This window comes from Mus caroli, unplaced genomic scaffold, assembly GCF_978045245.1.
Source record: "Mus caroli unplaced genomic scaffold, Mus_caroli_1 scaffold_8, whole genome shotgun sequence".
NCBI classification, from domain to species: Eukaryota; Metazoa; Chordata; class Mammalia; order Rodentia; family Muridae; genus Mus; species Mus caroli.
In genome coordinates, this window is record NW_028227263.1 from 45,814,636 (window position 1) to 45,839,589 (window position 24,954).

Below are 24,954 nucleotides of genomic sequence, written 5' to 3' on the forward strand. Positions count from 1 at the left end.
GATGAAATGAATAAAAAAAGTAAAGCCATCTGATAACTTTATTGCATCTGCTTGTTGTCTTTTGTTGTTCACTACTGTGTACACCACATCGGCTGGCCCTCAAGTTGTTAGAGCTTTTTCTGTTTCTCACGGTAAGAGCTCTGGATTATAGACGCACACATCCTACTTTGTGTGGCCGTGTTTGGGATCTGAACCCAGGTCCTAATGCTTTAGCTATTGAGTCACATCGCTAGCTTTGACCATTTGAAATGCATCTTTTTGTTGTTGAGTTCGGTTGTGTGGTGCGCGTACACACCTGCCTATAATCTCAATATTTGGGAGGTAGAGACAGAAGATCAAGAGTTCATAGTTCAGTCCTGGCTATGTTTTGAGTTTGAGTAAGCCTGGGCTACATATAACCCTGTCTCAGAAAAAAATTAAAGTAATAGCTGTATAATTTATATTCTCAGATTTGCTTTGTCTTGTGATTGGTGCTTAATCAATAGTAATTTGCTATACTTGTGCTCTTGTTTTGACTCCTGTTAAGAAATTAATGGGCCGGGCGTGGTGGCACACGCCTTTAATCCCGGCACTCGGGAGGCAGAGGCAGGCGGATTTCTGAGTTCGAGGCCAGCCTGGACTACAGAGTGAGTTCCAAGACAACCAGGGCTACACAGAGAAACCCTGTCTCGAAAAACAAACAAACAAACAAACAAAAACCAACAACAAAAAAGAAATTAATGGAATTTAATGATTTTTCTTTAAAGATGTATTTATTATTATAAATAAGTACACTGTAGCTGTCTTTAGACATGCCAGAAGAGGACATTATAGGTGGTTATGAGCCACCATGTGGTTGCTGGGATTTGAACTCAGGACCTTCAGAAGAGCAGTCAGTGCTTTTACCCACTGAGCCATCTCACTAGCCCTTCAACAACTCTTGAAAAGATAATTAAAGGAACTCTGGCCCCCTTTGCAGCTGGTAAGTCAGTTTTGAGGAAGTATTATATAGTCTGGATTTTCTGGTAGCAGATTCTCAGTCCTTGGCTCAGCTGTATTTGATATCTTTCTTTCTGAAATTTTGTCCTTCTGTGGCCTTCTGTCACTATGTTTCTCTCCTGACTCCTCCCCCCTAATCTCTTGGCATTTCTTTTTTTTCTTTCTTTTTTTAAAGATTCATTTATTTATTATATGTAAGTACACTGTAGCTGTCTTCAGACACTCCAGAAGAGGGCATCAGATTTCATTACGGATGGTTGTGAGCCACCATGTGGTTGCTGGGATTTGAACTCGGGACCTTTGGAAGAGCAGTCGGCACTCTTAACCCGCTCTTAACCACTGAGCCATCTCACCAGCCCGGCATTTCTTTCCAATAACTTTTTCTCAGACTGTTCTTCTTAAAAATATATTTTATTTTATTTTGTGTTTCTGAGTGTTTTGTCTGTATGTGTGCCTGTGTACCATGTACATACCTTGGACCTACAGAGGCCAGAGTGTCCTCTGGGAGGTCCTCTGGGAGTGGAGTTCTAGATATTATGAGTCACTCTGTGGGTTCTGGGACTCACACCCCAGTCCTCTAAAAGAGAAGCCAACACTCTTAGCTGCTGAGCCGTCTCTCCAGCCCCTCTCTGACTGTTCCTAAATGTGGGGTACCAGCCAGGCATAGTAGCATGCATCTGTAGATATAAATTGGGAAGTTGAGGGTGAAGGATCACTAGAAGCCAGAAATTCAAGGCAGTGCAGAGAGCCGAGAGTGGGGGTTGGGGGAGAGCTGCGCTATAGGGGTCTATCCAGTCTTTCTCAGCCTACACTCTACCTAAATATTGCCATTGTCTTCATTACCAAAACTACCACTGATTCACTGATTCCAAAATTTCCATCTCCAGCCTACACTTAAGTACTCATCCTGAAACTGATATGGTATAGTAGTAAAAATACTTATTATCAACAGTGGTTCATCTTTTGGGACTTAGCCCTCATGAAACGTAACGAGAAAACTCATTAAATTATGAGATGAATCTTGTTCTTTTGGAGAAAGGAGTTAATATGAAGCATATCTCATTAGGTTTTGAAAGTGCTAGATAAAATCAGTTATATGCATGATCTCCACATCTGCAGATCATATCTCAAACAAGGTGGAGGATGAGGACCAACAACCAAGGTTGTTCTCTTACCTCTACACACATGGGGTGATGCATGCCCACACTCAAATACACAAATATGCAAGTATACAACACACACACACATCCTAAAATTGAAAAAAAAATGGCCAAAGGCCTTTGTCTTAGTCAGGGTTTCTATTCCTGCACAAACATCATGACCAAGAAGCAAGTTGGGGAGGAAAGGGTTTATTCAGCTTACACTTCCATGCTGCTGTCCATCACCAAAGGAAGTCAGGACTGGAACTCAAGCAGGTCAGGAAGCAGGAGCTGATACAGAGGCCATGGAGGGATGTTCTTTATTGGCTTGCCTCCCCTGGCTTGCTCAGCCTGCTCTCTTATAGAACCCAAGACTACCAGCCCAGAGATGGTTCCACCCACAAGGGGCCTTTCCCCCTTGATCACTAATTGAGAAAATGCCTTACAGTTGGATCTCATGGAGGCATTTCCTCAACTGAAGCTCCTTTCTCTGTGATAACTCCAGCTGTGTCAAGTTGACACAAAAATAGCCAGTACAGCCTTACACAGACATTTCTTTAGAGAAGATGTAAGTGGTCAGTAAGTATCTGAAAAGATGCTCAACATTGCTACTCTCTAGGGAAATGCAAACTATGATCATAAGATGGCATTTCAGAATACTAGGGTGGCTTTAAAATCTAAAAATAAAGCATTTGCAAGGATGAGGAGAAAACAAAGCTGTCCAAAAAAAAAAAAAATACCTGTGCACAAATGTTCATCACATTGTTCACAATAGTCAACAGACCGAAGCCACCGAAGAGTCCATCAACAGATGAGTGGATAAGCAAATGTTGGTAACATGGGGATGCATGCTTGCCATCCCAGTAGGGACATCCGAGGTCCCTAGTCATCCTTGGCTACCCAGCAAGTTCAGGACAGCCTGAGCTCCATGAGATCTGATCTTAGACTAAGGAAAACAAACAGAAACAATAAAAATATATTTATAAAAGGTAATGTTGTTTAGCCATAAGATTGAATAAAATGTTGACATACTGCATAGGTTAATCTTGAAAAAAACCGATGTGAGGCAAATGAAAGAGATGAGTCCTCTTATATAAATATCTATTACAGGTAAATTCTTGGAGGCATAAATTGAAGATTACCAGGAGGACTAGAGGAGAATTAGCCCTTCATGGTTATAGAGATTCTGTTTGCAGTGATGGAAAAAATTACATTATTGCAATGATTGTATAACATTTAGGATATTATGCTTAAAATAATTAAAATGGAAAATTTTCCCTGTATTTTCTCTCTCTCTCTCTCTCTCTCTCTCTCTCTCTCTGTGCGTGTGTGTGTGTGTGTGTGTGTGTGTGTGTGTGTCTGTTTCACTCTGTGTGTGTGTCTCCACTGTTGGGGAAGGAGAAGCTTATAACTGGGGATCTCAAAGACGTGTGGTTATAAACCCTACAGAAAGGGTTCACTTTTGCACATCTCGCACTAATTGTTATTAATAAACTGTTAGGCTCTCTGGGTTTGAACAATGAATTATTTTGACTGCCCCATCGCTAAGAGCTCTAATTTTAAGTAGGCACTAGGACCTGGAAGAGGCTTTAGGATGACATCATCTCTAGAATACCAAAGCCACTGGCCTCCAGGGGCGGTACCAGAGACAGTGTACTTGATACAAACATTATTTCTCAATTAACCATGATTTGGTAGCAAGTCACCTCTTTCCTTGGGTCCAGAGAGCTGTGGCCAAGAAGAAGCAGGGGCAGAGTTTGCGGCAGTTAGAGAAAACTGCCCTACCCACCTCAGCGGGCCACACTCAGCATGGCCACCTCAAATCCCAGGCAAGGCAGAACGCCCCTCCCTTCCCTAGAGAGGCGGGCCCTCAGAGACAAAATGAGTTCCGGGGAACGGGGGTAGGGGGGGGGGGTGGAGCGAGCCTTGCCTTGATGTAAGCGTGTGGGCAGAGGGGCGGACTTGACCAGCTGAGCCTTGAGGGCTGCAGCTGCCACGTTATCATCAGCCTAGAAGACTGGATTTTGCCCAGTGTTGTGCCAGCGTCAGCGCTTCCGGGTTGAACTCTAGCTGAGCAGATCAGTCTGCACTCTGACCGGGGACTGTCCCTCCCCCCTCAAACCCAGACTAGTAAAAGCCCTGTTGTCTCACTCACCTCTCCTTTAAGATGACTCATCTCCCCCTTGCAACTCCCAGATGAATTGGCAACGCTAGGTGTGGCTTGACACGTTTGAACTTTATATGTATATATATATGTATATAATACACACACACATACATGTATTTCTGATTATGAACGTACGGGCATATTCTAGAAATCTGGGGAATTAGGAAAAGGATGGGAAAAATAATAGGAAAAGGATGGGAAAAATAACGTATTATCCCACTAATCGGAAACAGTACTAACCTTTGGACCCTTTATTTAATTTTTTTTCCTGTTTAAAACAATAGAGCCAGTTAATTTAGGTGTTGTTGGTTGCATACTGCTTGTCATTTTAATTGAGTGCATAGGATGACATATTCCTTGGGTGACGTTCATACTTTTTATGTTTCCTAATTAAGTATTAAAGAAGTGAGCTGGTCAGGTAGCAACTGACTGGCTGTTCATAGCTTCACCACCCCTTTGAAAAGTTGTCCCACAAGAATTTCGTGATTTGAGATCCTTTAAGACTTTATAATTTCAGCAGTTTTTTTGAGAAACAATCTTGAGAAACTGAATCGTCATGTTTTGGGGGTGGTAATGACCTTTGAAGAAAGAATTTTCACCAAGTTAGGAATATCTAACAAGCAAAGGCTTTTCAAAACTGCATCCTTTTTACAGAGTGTCACCCCTCCCAGCTGTACCTAGTATTTCTCAACTAACAGGAAGGAAAGCAGTAACAACTTTGAACTCTGGTCTTCCTAAGTGTCTGTATGTGGTTTGACTTGTATTACACTCTCTAATCAGGCAGAGAGCAAGTTAGGAGACCGTTTTCTTTCTTTTTTCTCTAGTGTGGGGAATCAAAACCAGGGTGTTGTGCATACAATGCACGCTAGTGCTCAGTAAGTGCTCTGTTCTTGAGCTACATCACAACCATTTTTCCCTTGTTAAGGCAGGGTCTTCCTGGGTTGTTCAGGCTGGTGACACATTTTTGAACTCAAGGGATATCTCTGCTTCAGCCTCCCGGCTTCTGGGGCTACCAGGATGCACCATGAGCTGAATGGGGGTTTCACATGGGCTCAGTCTCTTGTTTGACTGGAGGGAAATAACTTTTGGTAGCTTTTGGTCTCTTCTATGTGGCTTTGTGGATAAATGAACTGATAGAGTTCAGTATGATTTGTTTGTTTTGTTGAGATAGCGTCTCCTGTAGCCCAGGCTGGCCTTAAGCTCACTGTGTTTGTCTTTGAATTCTCAATCTTGCTATCTCACATTCTTATTTTATTTGTATTTCAATTAGCTTGTGTATAATGAGTTTCGTTATATTTTCAGGTGTAGAGATAGACAGACAGACAGACAGACAGACAGATAGATCTATCATGCACTTTGCTCAGAGTTACCCTCTGTTGGAAAATGGCAAATTTCTTTTTTTTTTTTAATTAATTATTTATTTTATATATATGACGAGTACACTGTAGCTACCTTCAGACACACCAGAAGAGGGCATTGGATCCCATTACAGATGGTTATAAACCACCATGTGTTTGCTGGGAATTGAACTCAGGGCCTCTGGAAGAGCAGTCAGTGCCCTGAACTGCTGAGCCATTTCTCCAGCCTGGAAAATGGCAATTTCCTATGTCATCAAATACCAGGAAGTAGAAAGAACATTTCCTTTAAAGTTGTTTCCAGAGTACCTTAAAACAATCTTTCTAATAATAAAAACAAAAACAAAAAAACAGTGATGGAGGCATAGTGCAGTGGTAGAATGCTTGTTTAGCATACAGAGCACTGGATTGGATCCCCCAAAACACACATGCACATACACAGTACCTGTGTCTTCTAGTCTTAGGGTGTCACACAGTGGTATATTCTAGAGGCTCTGAGTGGCTTGCTGTAGTATGATAATGACTTTCATGCTTCTATTTTTTCAGTATATTTATGGCTTTGGGGCCTTGGGTAACAGCAATACAAAGGATTCCTTTTTGTTTGCAAGCAATGTTTTCTTTGGCATAGAATTCACAATGTAGATCAGGCTTGCCCCAAATTCGAAGTGATCCACCTGCCTCTGCCTTCCAAATACTGGGGTTAAAGGTGTGATCCACCTCACCCAGCAAGAAATACTGCCTCATGTTGTAATGTGTAAGGTACAAACCAGTGGTTTAGCCCAGGCCGGCCTGAACTGTGTGGGAGGAAGGTAGATGGAGATAGCCTCTCAGATGGCCTGTATTCAGTATCCTCTGCTGTGTCCTCACATTGGCAGCTGAGTCATCTGGGAAGACTATTCTCAGCAGCGCACACAGAGCCTCCTTGCTGGTGGTCCTGGTCCTCTGCACCCCTAATTCTCCTCTGTGATTCCCCCCCCCCCCCCACTCACTGGGCTTCCCTCTTTCATCATTTAGTTCTCTCTCCAGGGTGGAGTAATCACTGCTCACACAGCCGTGCCCTGAACAAACAGAAAACCGCTGGTGAAGGAGAGCCTGGGAGGTAGTGCTGTCTCTCTGGGTTTTTTGTTTTTTGTTTTTTTCTAGGTAGCCAGCCCTCTTCCATCTCTGAGCTTTTATATGTGCATTTTCTTTTTTAGTATGACTTCCTTTGTGCCAAAATATAGAAGCAGAAAAGACTTACTAAAGTTAATCTAGTTTGTAGTCTGAGGTAACTTACTTTATATATTTTCACTAAAGCCATAAATTAGAGCTTTGGGGCACCATTGCAGACTTTTATTATTATTATTATAGGTGGCCATAGAGTTACTGCTTTAAAGGAAGTCTGACTTGAGATGAAACATCATCTTTTAAAGGGCCTGCCTTTGTTCTTTTGTTCCCTAAGGCTTTCTCTGATGTGGTTGTGCTGGGGACTAGAGCAAGTTTATTTCAAAAAAGCCTTTTAAAAGAAGCTAGCTTGTAAAAATAAATCCAGAAAGGCCACTTTTTGTGTGTGCTGGGACTTGAATCTAGGCCCTTGTATATGCTGGGCACGTGTTGTACCACTGAGCTGTATCTGCAGTCTCCTCCAAAGTTTTTTTGTGTTTGTATATGATTAAAGATCCTGGGAAAATCTAAAACCTATAATTATATCTAAGAACTTTAAAATATTCATATGTGTAAAATTTTATTCAACATTTATTTAAACCTTATTATGTTCTGTGGTCAGTGGCAACTGCTAAAGACACTATGAAAAAATGAGGACTATTTTTCCTCTAAAAGCGCTCCCTATTCAATGGAGCAAATATACAGATGAGCAGTATACTGTTAGAGTATGCTGTGTTAGGGACATGGGGAGAGGACCAGAAAGTACAGAAAAGCCATCACACCAGTCCTGGGAAAAGGCCAGAAGACAACAGCTGGGAAAGACATCATTTGACCTGTGTCTTGAAAGAGGAGTGGGGATTTTTCAGGTACATGAGTGAGGAAATGTCTTCCTCGCAGAGGAGATTGTAGGAGAAAAGGCAGGGAGTAGCGAGAGCATGTATTATGCTTGGAAAACTCTAAGCCTTTCTTTTGGCCTAGGAATAGCATGTTTATTGAAAAGTGCAGGAAATGAAGCTGGATCAGTGTACAGGTTCATGGAAAGTGGCCTATGTTGTTGTCTTGGATAGATACCCCAAGAAAGCTTTCATTTGTATTTATGTGTTTATTTACTTAAATTTTCTGTGTACATGTGTGGTTGGGCATGAGTGTACTACTGTGTGTGTGTGTGTGTGTGTGTGTGTGTGTGTGTTAGTCAGAAGACAACTTTTTGGATTTTCAGATTCTGGCTCTCTCTTCTTCCATCACATGGGTTCTGAGGCTGATACTCAAATTGTGAGGTTTGGCATTAAGTACCTTCACCCACTGAGCAATCTTTCCCGGCCTTTCATTCATTTGTTTTTGGGGCAAGGTCTCATATATCCCAAGCTGGCCTGGTGCTTGCTATGTATCTGAGAATGGCTGAGAATCTGATTCTCCTGCCTCTACTTGCTGAGTATTGGGATTACAAATATGCATGCCAAGTCCCAGAAAGCATTTTTATATACTTACGACCAGAAATTTCCTAGACATTCATCTTTTTTTGTGTATTGACTTATTTTGTATCTGGCCTCTAAAATGTAAGGTTTGGGATGGGGATGTGATTCAGTTGGTAGAGTGCTAACCCGGAATGGACAAAGTCCTTGGGTCTGTCCTAGTGCCACTTACCTGTAATCCCAAGACTCAGGAAGAGTTCTTGGAAGTCTCCTAAAATTCTACAACTCACTTTAAAACACAAGTGGAAAGAGGGAAGGGACGGGGAGGGGGAGAGAGAAAATAAATGACAGACAAGATTAATCCTGAATCTCTCTATTCTGTGCAGAGATGTAAACAAGAACTACATTCTAGAAGTCTATTATATGGAGAAGAAAGAGAGAAAAGAGGGAGATAAAGCTCTTCCTCACCTACAGAGAAAGTTCAGGGCCAGCCTGGAATGCATGTCACCCTGTCTCAAATAAAACAAAATAGCAGCAAGAATCCCAGAATCTGAGCTGGTCACCAGATGCATTGCCATAAACCAATCCTGGACTAAATGCAGAGGATGTGAAGATTAAGATGCAACCTGTCCTTAGGAGCTTGCAGGCTATAAAAGATCATAAGGGCTTAGGTCCTGACTGATTGCTTCATTTCAGCATGTAGCAAAGGATTTATAAATCTAACTTCTAACTTCAGTTTTCAGAGCAGATTTCTTCTATGTGAGCCACTCTGACATGTTGTTGCCTAGTAATAATTAAGAAAAGCTACTTTGTATTGTGTAGCAATTGCATTAAGTTCAGTGCATCATTTAGCCATGAACTTGTCTCTTTAAATAATGTGTGTTAGTTGTGGTTTTCCAGAGATACAAAGCTAAAGAGGATATGTATATACAGACATATGTATATATACATAAATGTGTACCTATCGATGTGTATACTTATCCATCATCTACCTACTGAGATTTTATTGTAAGGAATCCGCTCATATTATTATGGAAATTGGGAAGTACCAAGATCTGCAGGGTGAATTGGCAAGCTGGAAACACAGGAGAGTGTGAAGGCCTGAGAGGTATAATATTGATAAATGTAGCTATACTCTGAAGGCTGGCAAGCTCCAGAACTAAAAAGGTTTTATGTTCCAGCCTGAGTTGGATGGCAGGAAGCACATGATATCCCATGTAAAAGGAAATCAAGTAGAAATTTTCTCTTTGGGGCTGGAGAGATGGCTCAGCGATTAAGAGCACTGACTGCTCTTCCGAAGGTCCTGAGTTCAAATCCCAGCAACCACATGGTGGCTCACAACCATCCATAATGAGATCTGATGCCCTCTTCTAGGGTGTCTGTCTGAAAACAGCTACAGTGTACTTACATATAATAAATAAATGAATCTTTTAAAAAAAGAAATTTTCTCTTAATTGAGGAAGGGTCATCATTCTATTTAGGCCTTCTTTTGTTTGGGTGAGGTCCATTCCCATTAGGGAGGGCATTTTATTCATTTAAATGTTACTCTCATCCCTAGATATCATAACAAAAACATCCAGAATAATGTTTTACCAAGTATCTGGTTGCCACATTGCTCAGTAAATCTGGCACATAAGATTGATCGTAATAGTCTCCTTGTCTTCTGCCCCATATGAGAGAAATAGATTTAGCAACAGCAGTGTTGGTGGATCTTTGGAATTTCATTCTAAGATAGATGAAACATTAGGATCTTGGAAGGAATGCTGACAAAAAAACCCCACACCATCAATCAGCCCAATTCATATTTACCACTTAAAGGAGATTTTATTTTTATTTATGTGCATGTGTCTGTGTCTGTAAACACAGGTGTCTGAGGAGGTCAGAGGGGTTACTGAATCCCCAGAGGTGGAGTTGCAGTAGGTTATGAACCTTCTGATTTAGGGACAGAGAACCTAACTCAGGTCCTCTGCAAGAGCCACAAGAGTTCTTAACTGCTGAGCCATCTCTCCAGCCCTTTATTTTTTGTTTTTGTTTGTTTCATTTATTTTTTTCAAGACAAGGTTTCTCTGTGTAGCTCCGGCTGTCCTGCAACTCATTTGTAGACCAGTCTGGCCTCAAACTCAGAGATCCACCTGCCTCTGCTTCCCAGTACCAGGATGTGCTCCACTGCCACTCATGCCTCTCCAGCCCTTATTTAATAGTTTTGACACTTTTTCTGTGTTAAAAACAGCAACAGTAGCCGGGCGTGGTGGCGCACGCCTTTAATCCCAGCACTCGGGAGGCAGAGGCAGGCGGATTTCTGAGTTCGAGGCCAGCCTGGTCTACAAAGTGAGCTCCAGGACAGCCAGAGCTATAAAGAGAAACCCTGTCTCGAAAAACCAAAAAAAAAAAAAAAAAAAAAAAAAAAAAAAAAAAAAACAGCAACAGTAGCAAAATAAAGTAACCATTGCATATTCGTTATTTCACCCGATGCTGACCTCATTGTGTGCCTCAGGTACTCCCTCTGTACACAGAGTTATATGCCTATCTTGGTGACATGAATTTCTTATTGCTCTGTAATGATTTAAATGTGCCATTTAAGGGCAGGAACCACAAACTATTCACTTTTGTGTTCCCAGGGTTCCATCAAAGGACTGGCAAAAGGTATTGCTAATTAAATAGTTGGTAGCTGGGTGTAGTGGCATAAGCTTGTTATCAAAGCACCTTGGAGGCAAATACAAATTCAGAGCCAGCCTGGTCTACCCTGAGAGACCTTTGTCTGTAAAATCGAGCAGTTTCTCTCCCGGAGGCTTGTGAGGAATAAAGCGAGCTACTGAATATGCCAGCAAGATTTTGATGAAGGGACCCTGGTATAGCTGTCTCATATGAGGCTATGTCAGTGCCTGGCAAATACAAAAGTGGATGCTCACAGTCATCTATAAGATGGAACACAGGGCCCCCAATGAAGAAGCTAGAGAAAGCACTCAAGGAGCTGAAGGGGTCTGCAACCCTATAGGTGGAACAACAATATGAACTAACCAGTACCCCCAGAGCTCGTGTCTCTAGCTGCTTATGTAGCAGAAGATGGCCTAGTCGGCCATCACCAGAAGAGAGGCCCTTTGGTATTGCAAACTTTATATGCCCCAGTACAGGGGAATGCCAGGGCCAAGAAGCGGGAGTGGGTGGGTAGGGGAGCAGGGCGTGGGGAGGGTATAGGGAACTTTCGGAATAGCATTTGAAATTTGAAATGTATATAAAGAAAATATCTAAAAAAAAAAAGAAAGAAAAGAAAAGAAAAGAAAAGAAAAGAAAAGAAAAGAAAAGAAAAGAAAAGAAAAAGAAAAGAAGCCGGGCATGGTGGTGCATGTCTTTAATCCCAGCACTTGGGAGGCAGAGGCAGGAGGATTTCTGAGTTCGAGGCCAGCCTGGTCTACAAAGTGATTTCCAGGACAGCCAGGGCTATACAGAGAAACCCTGTCTCGAAAAACAAACAAACAAAACAACAACAACAACAACAAAAGTGAGCTACTGAATGCAAAGTATTGCACACCATGGCCACTCAATAAAAGATAATTATTCTTAATTACTATGAGGATATGGAATGCTAGGAAGGTTCACCTGGGGTTAATCAGCTCCAAAGTCGAGGTAACAAGTCAAGATTTGCATATGAGACGCTGGAATAAATTAATCAGACAGGATCTATGTCCTAAAGGAATTCAATCAAAATAGAGATGAGAGACATTAAATAATATGTAGTCTCATAGGTGAGATACCAAAATTATGTGAAAAGCACTCGGTAACAAAGATGGCAATCCATACTGCCCGGAGAAATCACAGGGAAGGTGACAGGAGCTGGGGTGAGGGTGGAATCTGGGGAGAATCCTATCTCTTGGGTTTTAAAAACTTCCGGAACCAAGATGCTGCGTGAGCAGAAAGCGTCTCGGTAGGATTTGGTGGACGGACGTGATGAAGACCTTTCCGGCCGTGTTTTCAGACGCCTGGGGTCGTGATTGCTAGGGTGGATCTTCGGTTTGCTCAGAAGCCGCTGTGGTCGAGAATGAGCGGAACCCTGGGAAAGGTAACGCAGATTCCACGCACGTAGGGAGCTGAGGAAAGCGGAAGGGAAAGCAGAGCTGGAAGATGTTTGCGTGCGGACGTTCAGGCCTAGGACTCTGCGAACAGGCCTTTCCCAGCAGTCCCTGCGGCGCCTCACTGTCAATTCTTTCCCCCGCCCAGGGTGAGCTTGCCAGTCTCGTGCCACGCCCCCTCCACTTGTTAGCCTTGCTGCCTCGTGCCTAGGAAAGGGAGAGCCCCCACAAACGGAATATCGTCCTCTTAAATTGTCTGACCTTGGGCAGGTCATCTACTTTTTACATTTAATCATCTCTTAAGAGAATCCTCGCTGAAGTAAGTGGTTGGGATGTGAATGAAGTTACTCGGTGATAAGGGGAAATACAATAATGATAAATTACACTTTTGCTTACAAAATCTTATTTAAGAGCATTTCATAAAACCGGGCGAAGCAACCATTTCGTTTTGCTACTCTTGGCTTCCAAAATATTATTTAAGAGACTATTGCAGAACCAGATGAGCCTTCTTTCCTTTTATGAGACGAGGTCTCATCATGTAGCCCAGACTGCTCATGACACAGTCTCCTGCATCAGTTCCCCCCAGTGCTTGGATAACAAGTACACATCACTACCCCAAGCCACACTACCATTCTTAAATCTGGTCCTTGTTTTTCTCTTCCCTTAACAAAGTTACCAGATCTCAGTTGGGCTTTTCCACTTGTGTCATGTTGCTTAGGTTGTTGGTGTTCCAGTTCTCTTCGTATTGGGGTTTTATTCCAGGCATTAATTATAGAGACTTTATCGCCATAATGTACGTATAAATCAATATGGTCATTGCCATTGATGGATGTGGGACTACCCTTGAATGTCTCTAAATTTGAGTTTCTTATCCCATCCTTCATGAAGGGACCCACTAGTTCTCTTTAGCCAATTTGTGATAACAGGTCTGCTGCAAAGATAATAGCAATATAAACTTCAACATTCCATTCTATTCTCTGGTTCTATTTATCTTCTTTCCAAGGAAGGAAGAGAGGATCAGTATGCAAGGAATATAATTTGCAATAGTGCAGAAGAATCCATGGAAACCTGGCACTAAGGCCATCATCTAACAAAGCCAGGCATTGGGGTAGTGTCTTTAATCATAGAAGTTGGGAGGCAGAGGTAGGAGGATCAGGAGTTCAAGGACAGCTGTGATTATAGATTTAGTTTGAAGCCAATCAACCTAAGCTACTTGAAACCTGACCTCAAAAAGTAAAAGAAAAAGAAAAACAAGCCCAAAAGTACAATAGAGGATACTGCAAATAGGAGTGGGTGTTTTGTAAGGGATGAAGGATGGTGCTAATAAGAATGTTGGTATTTTGTAGTCATTTGTTTAGTTTTATTTGCCCTTCACATATTATTATTAAGCAGTCCTAGCTGGCAGAATAGATGTGGAAATTCAAATGTCAGTAGTTATAAAATCTGTGTTCCTAATGACCTTCATGAAGATAGATTTTGAGGGTCGATACAGTCATAGTAGAAGAATGCTGCCAAAGGAAACACTAGAAACAAAATCAACTTTTATGAGAACTTAGAAAAAAGACTTGAAAGCATTGATTTTTGTATTCAAATACTTGAGGCGTTAGCTCTAGGACCGGCGGAGGACAGTGAGGAGAACGTGAAGCTTCTGGGATTCACTTTGGTGCCTCTTCACCTCTTCCTTCTCTTTTGAATTTGACTACTTCGTTTCCTTTCATTGAGATAGTATTTCACTTTTTTTGAAGGCTGACCTTGAACTTGTAAGTTCTAGTGATTCTCCTACTGCTGTCCCTCAAGTAGCTCAGTCTTCAGGTATTTGTCATTTCATCCAGTTCAGTGTGAACTTTCTGATGCATGGATCTAAGCAAGGGCTGATTTTCTCAGGGATCTTTCATGAAAGGTGGTGCAGTGGTTAGGAACACTTGCAACTCTTCTAGCTGCAGGTTAGCAGCTGTATGTAACTTCAGCTCCAGGTTAGCACCCCAAGCTCTCTTCTGGCCTTCATGGGAAGTGCATTCATTTGGCACACACATCAATAAAAATAATAAATAAATAAATGTAAAACAGAGCCGGGCGTTGGTGGCTCACGCCTTTAATCCCAGCACTCGGGAGGCAGAGGCAGGCGGATTTCTGAGTTCGAGGCCAGCCTGGTCTACAGAGTGAGTTCCAGGACAGCCAGGGCTACACAGAGAAACCCTGTCTCGAAAAACCAAAAAAAAAAAAAAAAAAAAAAAAAAAAATGTAAAACAGAAAAGAAAAGAAAAGAGAACTGGAATCCATGTCTCAGGGTATCATTTTAGCCCAGGAAAGAGCCTAAGAGCCACCCTGTAATACTAGAACTTGCTTTGCATCAAGAGGGTTTGCTAGAGGAAATAATTGTGGGATCACTTGTTAGCTGTCAATAGTAGACTTTTCCTTTTTGAGACAAAAATCTCACTATGTAGCACTGGCTAGCCTACAACTCTGAGTCTGTGGGTTGTGACCCCTTTGATAAACGTCTCTTTCCAAAAATACTTACATTATGATTCATAACAGCACAATTACAGTTATGAAGTAGCAACAAAAATAATTTTATGGTTGGTGTTCACTACCACATGTGGCACTGCACAAAAGCGTCACAGTATTAGGAAGGTTAAGAACCACTGCTCTACACAGGTCAGGCTGGCGAGGAACTCCCAGAGATCCACCTGCTTCTGCTTCCCAAGTGCTGGATTAAAGGTGAGGGCCACCACTGCTCAGCTCCATTAACTTCTCGAAGCCAGCCTGCCCTAAGTTTTGACGGGTAGTCATGGCAGGATGGAAAACATGAACATTGGACATGGTCAGACTTGGGTTTTCACCTGTTGCTAAACCTATAACATTAGTTAGTTGATGTAAACCTATTTTTTTATTCCATAAAATAGAGGTAGTTATTCTAAAAAAAAAAACCCAAAATATTATTTGTGTATGTGTGTGTGTGTGTGTGTGTGTGTGTGTGTGTGGGCATTGCATACCATGGCACACACGTGGCGATCAGAGAGCAAGTTGCAGTAATCAGCTCTCTCCTGCCACGTAGGTCCTAGAGGTTGAACGTATATTGTCAGGCTCAGCTGCAATTATCTTCACCTAATTCATCATCTCACCAGCCTGGGGCAGGTGTCCTAATAGGGACTCTTATCAATGAGGTGGAGTAAAGATAAGACGGCGTGGAGTGCTAGGCACAGAAGAAACAGTCAGTGGCCCTTTAGTAGTAGTGAACAAGCCTATTCTTAAATCCTCATAACCGTTCCCACCTTTAATACCAGCATTTGAGAGGCAGAGGCAGGTGGATTTCTGTGAGTTCAAGGCCAGCCTGGTCTACAGAGTGAGTTCCAGGACACCCAGGGCTATGTAGAGGGACCATGTCTTAAGAAGCTAAAACAGACCTAAACCAGCTCTCTTTTGCTCACCTTGGGTCAGGGCCACTGCTGGCCAATGCAACCCAGACTCTCTCATTTGAAGGCATCTCACACTCTGTAATGGATTTTTCCCTGTGACTGTTTTCTTTGGTAACTATGCACTTCTTCCTTGGTTGCTGGTTCCAGAGCTCATGGGACAAGTATTTTTGTAACCCACTGCCGCAGCTGTGTCCTGATTCATTCATTCAGTGATGCTATTGCCTTCCTCTTCTGTTTGCAGAGCCAGAGCTGTTCATCTGCTGATTGTGCTGGGCAGGGAATAGAGGGGGTGGGGGTATTTGTGGATTCAGTCTCAAAATAGATTACTTTTGTTCTGATAAATAATGCCAGGCATTGCAGGGAAAAGAAAGCACATTTCCCAGAGCTGAGGAGTTCACATCACAATTTGAATGTCTTCCAGAAAGGTGTCAACTATTTAAGTCTGACTTTTAGATAATTAAATCCTTAGCTTTTGTATAGACTCAGGATTCTGAACAATTAAATAAAGAGAAAGCAGTCTCATCTAGATCTTTCTTTTTACCCAATGCCTCCTCTATTTGCAGTGACTCATTTGAAATGTGTTCTGTTCACTCTGATCTCTATTCTGTTTGTCATGTGAGTGACACTTTGGCTATGAGGGAGCTTTGCATTATCTTTGAGGTATGTGGCCAGTGACAGGGGAGCCAACTTGAGCTCTCCAAAGGCTCTTAGTTCCCTACTCTGGCCAGTACTAGGGTAAGCAAATTTTCTACACACTTTATACAGTTAAAAAAACCCTTAAAATTAACTTATTTATTTTTAATTTTATGTATGAATGTTTTGTCTTCATTTCTTTATGTGCACCACATGTGTGCTTGGCTACCCATTAAGGTCAGAGAGGGCACCAGTACATGGGTGCTGGGAATCAAATCTGGGTTCTCTGCAAGAGCAACAAGTGCTCTCCCCAGCCTCTCACAGCCTTTGATGATAGAGTGGGATGTAATTGTACTGTAACCACACCTTTCCCCTCTGTCCTTTCTCTTCGCATCCTTTTTAATCTATGTTTTTTTAATTTTAATTTTATTTTATGTATGTGAATATATATACTGTAGCTGTGCAGATGGTTGTGAGACTTCATGTGGGTGTTGGGAATTGAATTTTTTAGGACCTCTGCTTGCTCTGGTCAACCCAGCTCACTCGCTTCAGCCCAAAGGTTTATTTATTTTTATACACAAGTGCACAGTAGCTGACTTCAGACGCACCAGAAGAGGGCGTCAGATCTTACTATGGGTAGTTGTGAGCTGCCATGTGGTTGCTGGGAATTGAACTCAGGACCTTCTGAAGAGCAGTCAGTGCTCTTACCCGCAGAGCCATCTCACCAGCCCCTAATCTATGTTCTTCCCCTGCAATTTTCAAGAATTTCTTTCTTTATTAGTGTATGAGTATAGGTGTGCACATGGCACAGAAGCACTTTTACCTTGTGTACCCTCCTCAGCTCCCTCTGGCTACGTGCTGTTAAGTACCATTTCTTCATTTGGGGCAGGAAGTGGAGAAAGTAGAGAAATTATGGACTTTAGAGCCATAGAAACCCCCAAATCCTATGCTAGCTTTGGGGAGTTACTCTGTGACTTTAGGTAGATTTAGTTTCGGTTTTCTACACTATAAAACAGGGTTAGTAATGTCCTGCATTGTGACTTAGACACAGGACAGGCATTCGGTGAAATAAGTATGGATGATTGATAGATGACTGCAAGAATGACCATTTATTAATTTCTTTCTAAATTTTTCCCCAAACAAAACTTGGTTGTGCTTATTGTACCCAAGAGACTCACCCAGCCTAGAGGTCACTGGATGCTGTGAAGGGTTTCAGTGGCTCTCCTGAGGTAGTAAGGAAGCCTTCTGTGTATCAGGGCCTTTTGAGCACTTGTCTCGGGAGGTGGATCCAGATCTTGAACAACTCTTTAGGGAAGTCTGTAACCTGCACAAGTTCAGGACTTTTTCCAGCCTTTTCCCAGGATGCCTGCCAGGCATACTTGCTGTTAATAACATATGTTTACTTCATCATATAATGCCAGTGGTTTCTTTTAGTTGTTTAATGCAAGCTTACCATTCTTTCAGACCTGGAACAAACCTATACTCCTTATCTGTCATCTCCATCCCACCCCACTCCAGTAACAGTTAACCCACTTCCTTTCCCTACAGACTCATCCACTCTGTATGTTTCCTTCGGGTTTTTGTTTTTGTTTTTTCTTTTGTTTTTTTGAAACAGGATTCCTTTGTGTAGCCCTGGCTGTCCTATAATTGCTCTGTAGACCAGGCTGGCCTCGAACTCAGAAATCCACCTGCCTCTGCCTCCCAAGTGCTGGGAATAAAGGCGTGCGCCACCAGCGCCACCCCCTGCTCATTCTGAATATTTCATAGAAAGGGGACCAATCATACAGTATTTGATCCTTTGTGACTGGCTTGCGTTCCACATAATAGAATGCTTTTAAAGTTCATCATGCTTGTTACATTTTGTTTTTATATTCCTTTTAATATGCAACACAGTATTTGACAGTTAGAAAGCTTTTTATAAAGAAACTTTGTGGGCTGGCAGGCATGGTGCACAAGGACCTAGATTTGTTTTCTAGCAACATAACAAGAAATAAGAAAGTATGTAAGTAAATAAATAAATAAATCACTGTATTGGAATAGCTTTAGAGTTACAGAAAGTGTCAATAGCACAGAGAGTTCACTTTTTCTGTTCTCTATTATTAACATTTTAGTTAATATGTCAGTGAGATGGCTCAGCAGGTAAAGGTGCTTGCCACCAAGCCTGACAATCTGAGTGATTTTTGGGACCCGTGTGGTAGAAATAGAGAGCCAATTTCCTTAAGTTGCCCTCAGATAGAGAACCAGTTTATTCAGATTGTCCTCTGACCTCCACATATACTCTCCTACCTTAAATAAATAAATACATGGGGAAATTAGACTAGCAATTTGCATGATTAATAAACCCCTATTGATGTACTATTATTAACAAAAGCCCATACTTTATTAAGGTTTCTTTTGTTTTATCTAATTTCTTTTTCTGTTCCAGGATCCATCTGAATATTACATTCCATTTAGTAATCATATATTCTTAGGCTAGGACATATATCCTTTGACTGGCACAGCTTCTCAGATATTTCATGTTTTTGCATAATAAGCTTTTTACATATACACGTCAAAAGAATTGAAATTGTTTCTCATGATGATCAGAAATTTCTGTGTGTGTTATAGGATCTGAAGGACAGACATTTAGAATCTGTTACCTAGTTTATAAAAAGAACTTCCATATACCACATTCTTCCTCAGTAAGACAGGACAATGGTTTTCCCGGATGGGCCCTAGCAGGGCAAGAGTGAGGTGAAGACTCCAGCTGCCTCCTCCTCATTAGTGTCCTTTCTCACCTGTGCTAATATGATTGTTACTGTTGCTATTGAGAGAGTCAGAGCTGTAAGAGAGGCACAGCCTTCTCAGAGTGACACAGTCTTCTTAGTCTCTTATTAACTGTATCTTTTTAGAAATAAGACCTCTCTGACCTTTAGTTGCTAAAAATTATCTTGCAATGTGTGAGAATTAAAGAACATTTAAGAAAGCCCCTGTTAAGAAAAATATATATCAAGTTGGAAAAGGGAAGCAGGATGGAAAATTGCAGGAGAGGGGTTCTTTTCTTTGTAAGCGTTTTCTGTAGTAGGCAGAGTAAGAGAAAAGGACCTTGGTTTGCTTGCGTGTTAGTTGTTTGCTAGCTAAGAACACTTTGGTACTTTTGGTACTTTTTGGTTTGTATACTGTGGGTTTCTCTCTCAAGATGAAGGTGTAGTGAGAATTCTGGTTTCTTTAAAAAACACAGAAATATTATAAGAATGGGGCTGCTTTGAAGCAGCTGACTATGATTTGCCTCATGCCCTAGCAAGGGTGTGGGTTTGCCAGCTGCAGATAGTTTCTGCAGTTGTGTGATGTTTGGAATTCTGGGAACTTTTCAGAGGGTATATAAATGCTAGAACTGCAATAGATGAGGTGGGTGGTTGTGTGGGTGTGTAAGGGGTGTGTGTGGGGTTGTTTGCAGTTTGTTAGAAGTCATGCTCAAAGAAGAAACAAGAAGAAAGATATTAGATTCACAGATCTCCATCTCTCTCCTCTCTATCCTTCTTCATCTCCTATCTAGTGATTGGAGAGTAAAGCTGGTGGTGGAGATAAAGGGTGGGAAAAAGAAGAGCCACAAAGTTGCAAGACCAGCTACAAGCAAAGAAGAATCAAAGAAATTAGATTTCAAGGATCCCTCCCCCCCCCAATCCTTTCTCTCCTATCTGGTGATAAGGGGCGAAACCAGGGGAATAACGGGAGGGAAAAAGAAGAGCTGACAAAGTAGCTAAGTCCAGCCACAGGGGTGCTTGGCATTCTGAAGGGTGAGGGTCCTCACCTGATTGTTTTCTTGCAGGTGCTGGGCGTGTGGACCAATACTGTTTCTAAGCAAGGCTTTTCCCTCCTAAGGTAAGGATTTTAGTGACAAGCACAGCTAACAGTAAGTGCATAGCTGACGTGATGATTTAGCTTTCTTTATGGCCGCTGTGTGTCTACAAAGTATCTCAGATTTTAGTTCCTGCCACATTGCTCTTTCACCATCCTCAGAAGAAGGCAGTTCTTCTGTTCATCCTGTTGCTCAGAACCTTGCAGTTACCCTTGATACTGTTATGTTTCTTGTTCCACAGTTACCAACAGACTGTTGGCTCCACTGTTACATATACAGAGCCACAGCATTTCTTACCTTGTGCCTTCTGTTTTGCTAAGCCCTGGGGAATCTGCTCCTCATCTTCTTTCCATGTTTACTGTTTCTTCCTTCATACTGAAAGTGGAGTGATTCTTTCAAAATGTATTCAATTACACTGTTACTCTACTCAGATTTCTCAAATGGTAAGCTACTATATTAACTACAGTCTTGGTGTTATTATCAGATAAGGTTGGCTTACAGTTTGAGTGTGCAGGCCGTCATGGTGGAGAAGGTATGGCCTCAGGAACAGGATTCATACTGTAAGCACAGTCAGAGTGCAGAGATGAAAGCTGGTCCTAGCCTTGCTTTGCCTTGTTTCTTTTTATTCAACCTGGGGAAGTGCCACCCACATTCAAGGTCAGTCTTTCCTAGTCTTTAAACTTCTCTGGGAACACCTTGATAGAGATATCAGAGGAGTATCCTAAGTAGTTCTAAATTCAGGAAAGTTGTAATGAAGACAATTGTACCATCTTACTCAAAATGAATTCTATAATCCATATCATGGCCTACAACACTTAATAACTGACATCTAAAGAGAGTGAAATCTGGGGATAGAGAGATGGCTCAGCAGTTAAGACCACTGGCTGCTCTTCCAGAAGACCTGGGTTCAATTCTCAGTACCCACATGACAGCTCACACTGTCTATAACTCCAGTTCCAAGGGAACTGACAGGCTCACACAGACAAACATGCAGGCAAAACACAATGCACATTAAAAAAGGGAGAGAGAGAGAGAGAGATCAATTGCTTTAAAATGATATAGAGTATGTAATTTTAGAATTAGGTTTCAAACCTAGGTGGGGTTTTTTGTTTTGTTTTGTTTTATTGACTCACATTTATTGAAGCCTTTCTCTTTATATTCTCTTTCCATTTCAATGTATTTCAATCATTATCTATCTACTATTTGATAAACACCTGCAATGATACCAAGTCACTTTACATCTTAACTCTAGCCTTCACAAAATATTATAGAATGACTACAAATGCCATCATTTTACAGAACAGGAAACTGACTCAGATTAAGCTAGCATTTCAGTCCCAGGAGATGACCTACTATTGCCTGCATTTTAGAGATGAAATAACTAAGTTACAATGACATCAAACATCTTGCCTAATGTCACAATTAGAAATGGTTTGGTCAGCATTCTATCACAGATTGGCTTTCCTAAAGTCTGTACCACAGTTTAGTTTCAAAGCTTCTCAGAAGGCAGAAATGAGAACGCTGCAGTTCCCTAGTCAGCTGGGCTAGAGCCGTCTGATCCTCCTGCTCTCCTGCTTCTGTGCAGCCCAGCTCTGGCTGCCCTTGTCTTCCACCCTCCTAGAGCCTATGCCAGTACTGCAGGCTCAGTGTCTGCCTCACAGTTCTGTTTCAGTCTCTCCTCTTCCCATTTCATCTCTTATTGCTGAGTTTTTAAAACACAGGCTTGCCGGGCGTGGTGGCGCACGCCTTTAATCCCAGCACTCGGGAGGCAGAGGCAGGCGGATTTCTGAGTTCGAGGCCAGCCTGGTCTACAAAGTGAGTTCCAGGACAGCCAGGGCTACACAGAGAAACCCTGTCTCGAAAAACCAAAAAAAAAAAAAAAAAAAAAAAAAAAAAAAAACAAATAAAACACAGGCTTGATCATTTCACTCCTGTACTTAAAATCTTCCTTTGCCTGCACAGGTAAAAACAAACAGTATAGTTTATGGGAGTTTCAGACCTGGCTCCAAATCACCTTAATTTTTCTCCCTGTCAGGGCTGGAGAGATGGCTCAGTGGGTGAGAGCACTCGACTGCTCTTCCAAAGGTCCAGAGTTCAAATCCCAGCAACCACATGGTGGCTCATAACCATCTGTAACGAGATCTGACTCCCTCTTCTGGAGTGTCTGAAGACAGCTACAGTGTACTTACATATAATAATAAATAAATCTTTAAAAAAAAATTTTTTTTCTCCCTGTCCTCTTCTCTCCTACTAAAGTTCTACTCACAGCCTCTTGCTTGCTGTTTTCCAAACACCTGTTCATACCTCTGCTGAGTTCCTGTAGTGCTAAGTGATTGAGATCAGGTCCCTTCCTCTCCTGGTGGCTCCTCTCCTCCTTTTCTTGGTTCTTGCAGTATTAGAGGCTCAAACCCAAAACTTTGGACATGCTAGGCAACCCTTCTGGCTACACCTCCCACTTATAGCCACATTTATTTGTCTGTCTGTCTGTCTATTTATAAACAGCCTTTGCCTCAAGTTTATTTGTAAAAACAGCATGGGGCACTGACCATCTGCAATAATGTGTAGGTGTGTCAGAGCAGTCCATCTGTCTTCACATTGGCAGATAGAAGCCTTTCTGTTTTTTCCTCTGGGGCCCTTAAAAGAGCCTGGACACCTTTGGGAGCCTGAACTGGAGCTGAAGCCTGGGCCTCAGTTGGAGGTATGGCCCTTCAGCATCATGGGCTTAACCGCCAGGGCTTCAAGGGCCTCTGCACGTGTACTCATTGCCTCTGCATTGCCTTCCTGCATCTTCTTCGGGCCTTTTTTGCTGTGTACTTCTTGGCAAAGCACGTGTTCCTCAGGAGCCTCCTTAAAAGAATCATATCTTTAAGACTGGGTTTCTTGATGCCATTTCTGTGCCATCTTTGAGATTGGTTGTGACTGGTGTGGTTTTAGACCAGACCAGGCCTGCACAGTAACCTTTGCTCCCAAAGCACCTGGGACTGGAAGAGAAAGAACTTTTTAAAAAATTTACATGTATGCATAGTGTGCCTGCATATATATGTGTGTACCACGAGCATGCCTCTTGTCCAGGGAGGCCAGAGAAGGGAATGGGATTTCCTGCAACTGGAATTACAGACAGGAGCTGCTATATGGGTGCTAATAACTGAACCTGAATCCTTTGTGAGAGCCACAAGTGTTCTTAACCTCTGAGGCATCTCTCCATCCCGTAGTTTTAGACTCAGTTTAAATAGTTTTCTTTCCCTATTTCTAGCTCCCTGCTTGAAGAGACCGCATCTCCTTTGACTCTTGTACATGCTTCTGTTCTGCATCAGTGCTGTCTCGTGGCTATCATTGTTCACAGTTCCCATTCCCATCCAGACCTCATAAGAGATACTGCACTTAGTTTGCATCCTCAGGACCACTTTATCTGGTATGTAGTAGGTGCTTAATAATGTTTGTGGAAGCAGAGAGTGAAGAAGTATCTACTGTTACTATATCCTACTTTAGAACATAAAGGCTATAGGAATTTTGCAAATAAATGTATATATTAATTATAGTCAACATATTTTCCTCTTTCTTTTTAGATTCAGAAGTTTGGGCGAGAATCCCATTTTTTCTGCAGGTAAGTAATTACTTCTTGGAATGGTCTACTTTCTCTAAATGACCCTCTAGCTCTCTATAATGATTTTGTCTAAAATGCTGACTCAGTCTTTTAGGAGGGTGGCAGAGGCCTGATCCTTACATAAGCTGGAACTGTAGATAAGAACATGAAGTGGTTAGGACAAGAGCCGTGTATCGAGTTTGTATTTAAACTCTGTCATTGCCTTCTTTGGTGATTAATTACTTGCATATTATTTTGAGACAGAGTCTTATGTGTTAGGTTAGACTTAAAATCAGAGATCCTTCTGCCTCCGGTTACATTGCTAGGATTAAAGGCATGCTCCAGGCTGATACTTATTCCATGACCTTTGACGACCTCTCTGAAGCTTAGTTTCCTCAATTAAAAAACAAGGATTACTGTAAATTGTAATGAGGTATTTGAAAATTTAATGAGATAAAACATAAACAGTTGAAAAATAGCTAGCTTGTCTGGTTATTATAACACTACTGCCTCAAACCTGTTTTTCAAATTCACACTCCATTCAATCTCGTTAACTCAATTGCTTTTAGTTAATGTTAACTCAGTTACTTGACAAGTTTTCATTATCTACCATAACAAAATTCACAGCTGTTTGTTGGTGTCTCTACGACCGTCAGGGCTAGCAGAGTCATGATCTGTGTGAGGCAAGGGAAATCTGGCTAAACGGGACTCAGTCGATGGGGTTGTTTCACACTTCTAGGGTCTGACACTGGGCAGCTGCTTTTAGGTATATTTATTTACAGTACAATTTGGGGGGGTGGGGATTCTGGTATAATAACAATCCTGTGTGCACAGGCGGCATTATTACATCAAAACTCTTCTCAAAGCCCATGTCACTTCTGTGAAGATGGGTTCTAAAGATGGGGTATCTATGTTATCTTAAAGGCCTAGGGGAGGACCTGGTGTGGTCTTGGTCATACAGGTAGCACAGAGGTCATCTGAGCTATCAGTACCTCGTGTTTGTGGGAGCTTGGTATGGCCTAGCCATTACAGATAGCACATGGGTTGCCTAGGCTACTAACCATCTCCATTCCCAGCCTCTGGGCAGAAAACAAAAAAGCTTTCCCTTTGTAGAGACAATCCTTCATGTTTAACATTCCTGGTTTCCCTAGTGCTATCTGTGAATGCAAAGATGTTGGTGCTCCCAATGGCTGTTTGTCACGTAACTAACAAGCACCAGAGAT

The 24,954-nt window shown here is 41.9% G+C and overlaps 1 protein-coding gene and 1 long non-coding RNA gene across 2 annotated transcripts in view; one reads left to right on the top strand and one right to left on the bottom strand.

Moving 5' to 3' along the window:
• Mrpl48 (mitochondrial ribosomal protein L48) overlaps window positions 1–24,954 on the top strand; it is a 57,845-nt gene that overhangs the window by 8,078 nt on the left and 24,813 nt on the right. The window contains 2 exon segments of the mRNA XM_085841493.1: window positions 20,119–20,171; window positions 23,715–23,752. Of these exon segments, the coding sequence (XP_085697619.1) occupies window positions 20,119–20,171; window positions 23,715–23,752 (91 nt within the window).
• Window positions 2,315–3,941, bottom strand: LOC147002926 (uncharacterized). Its single transcript, XR_015048089.1, has 3 exons — window positions 3,824–3,941; window positions 2,858–3,063; window positions 2,315–2,408 (listed from the first exon to the last, which is right to left on the bottom strand). It is a non-coding gene; the product is annotated as an uncharacterized LOC147002926 (long non-coding RNA).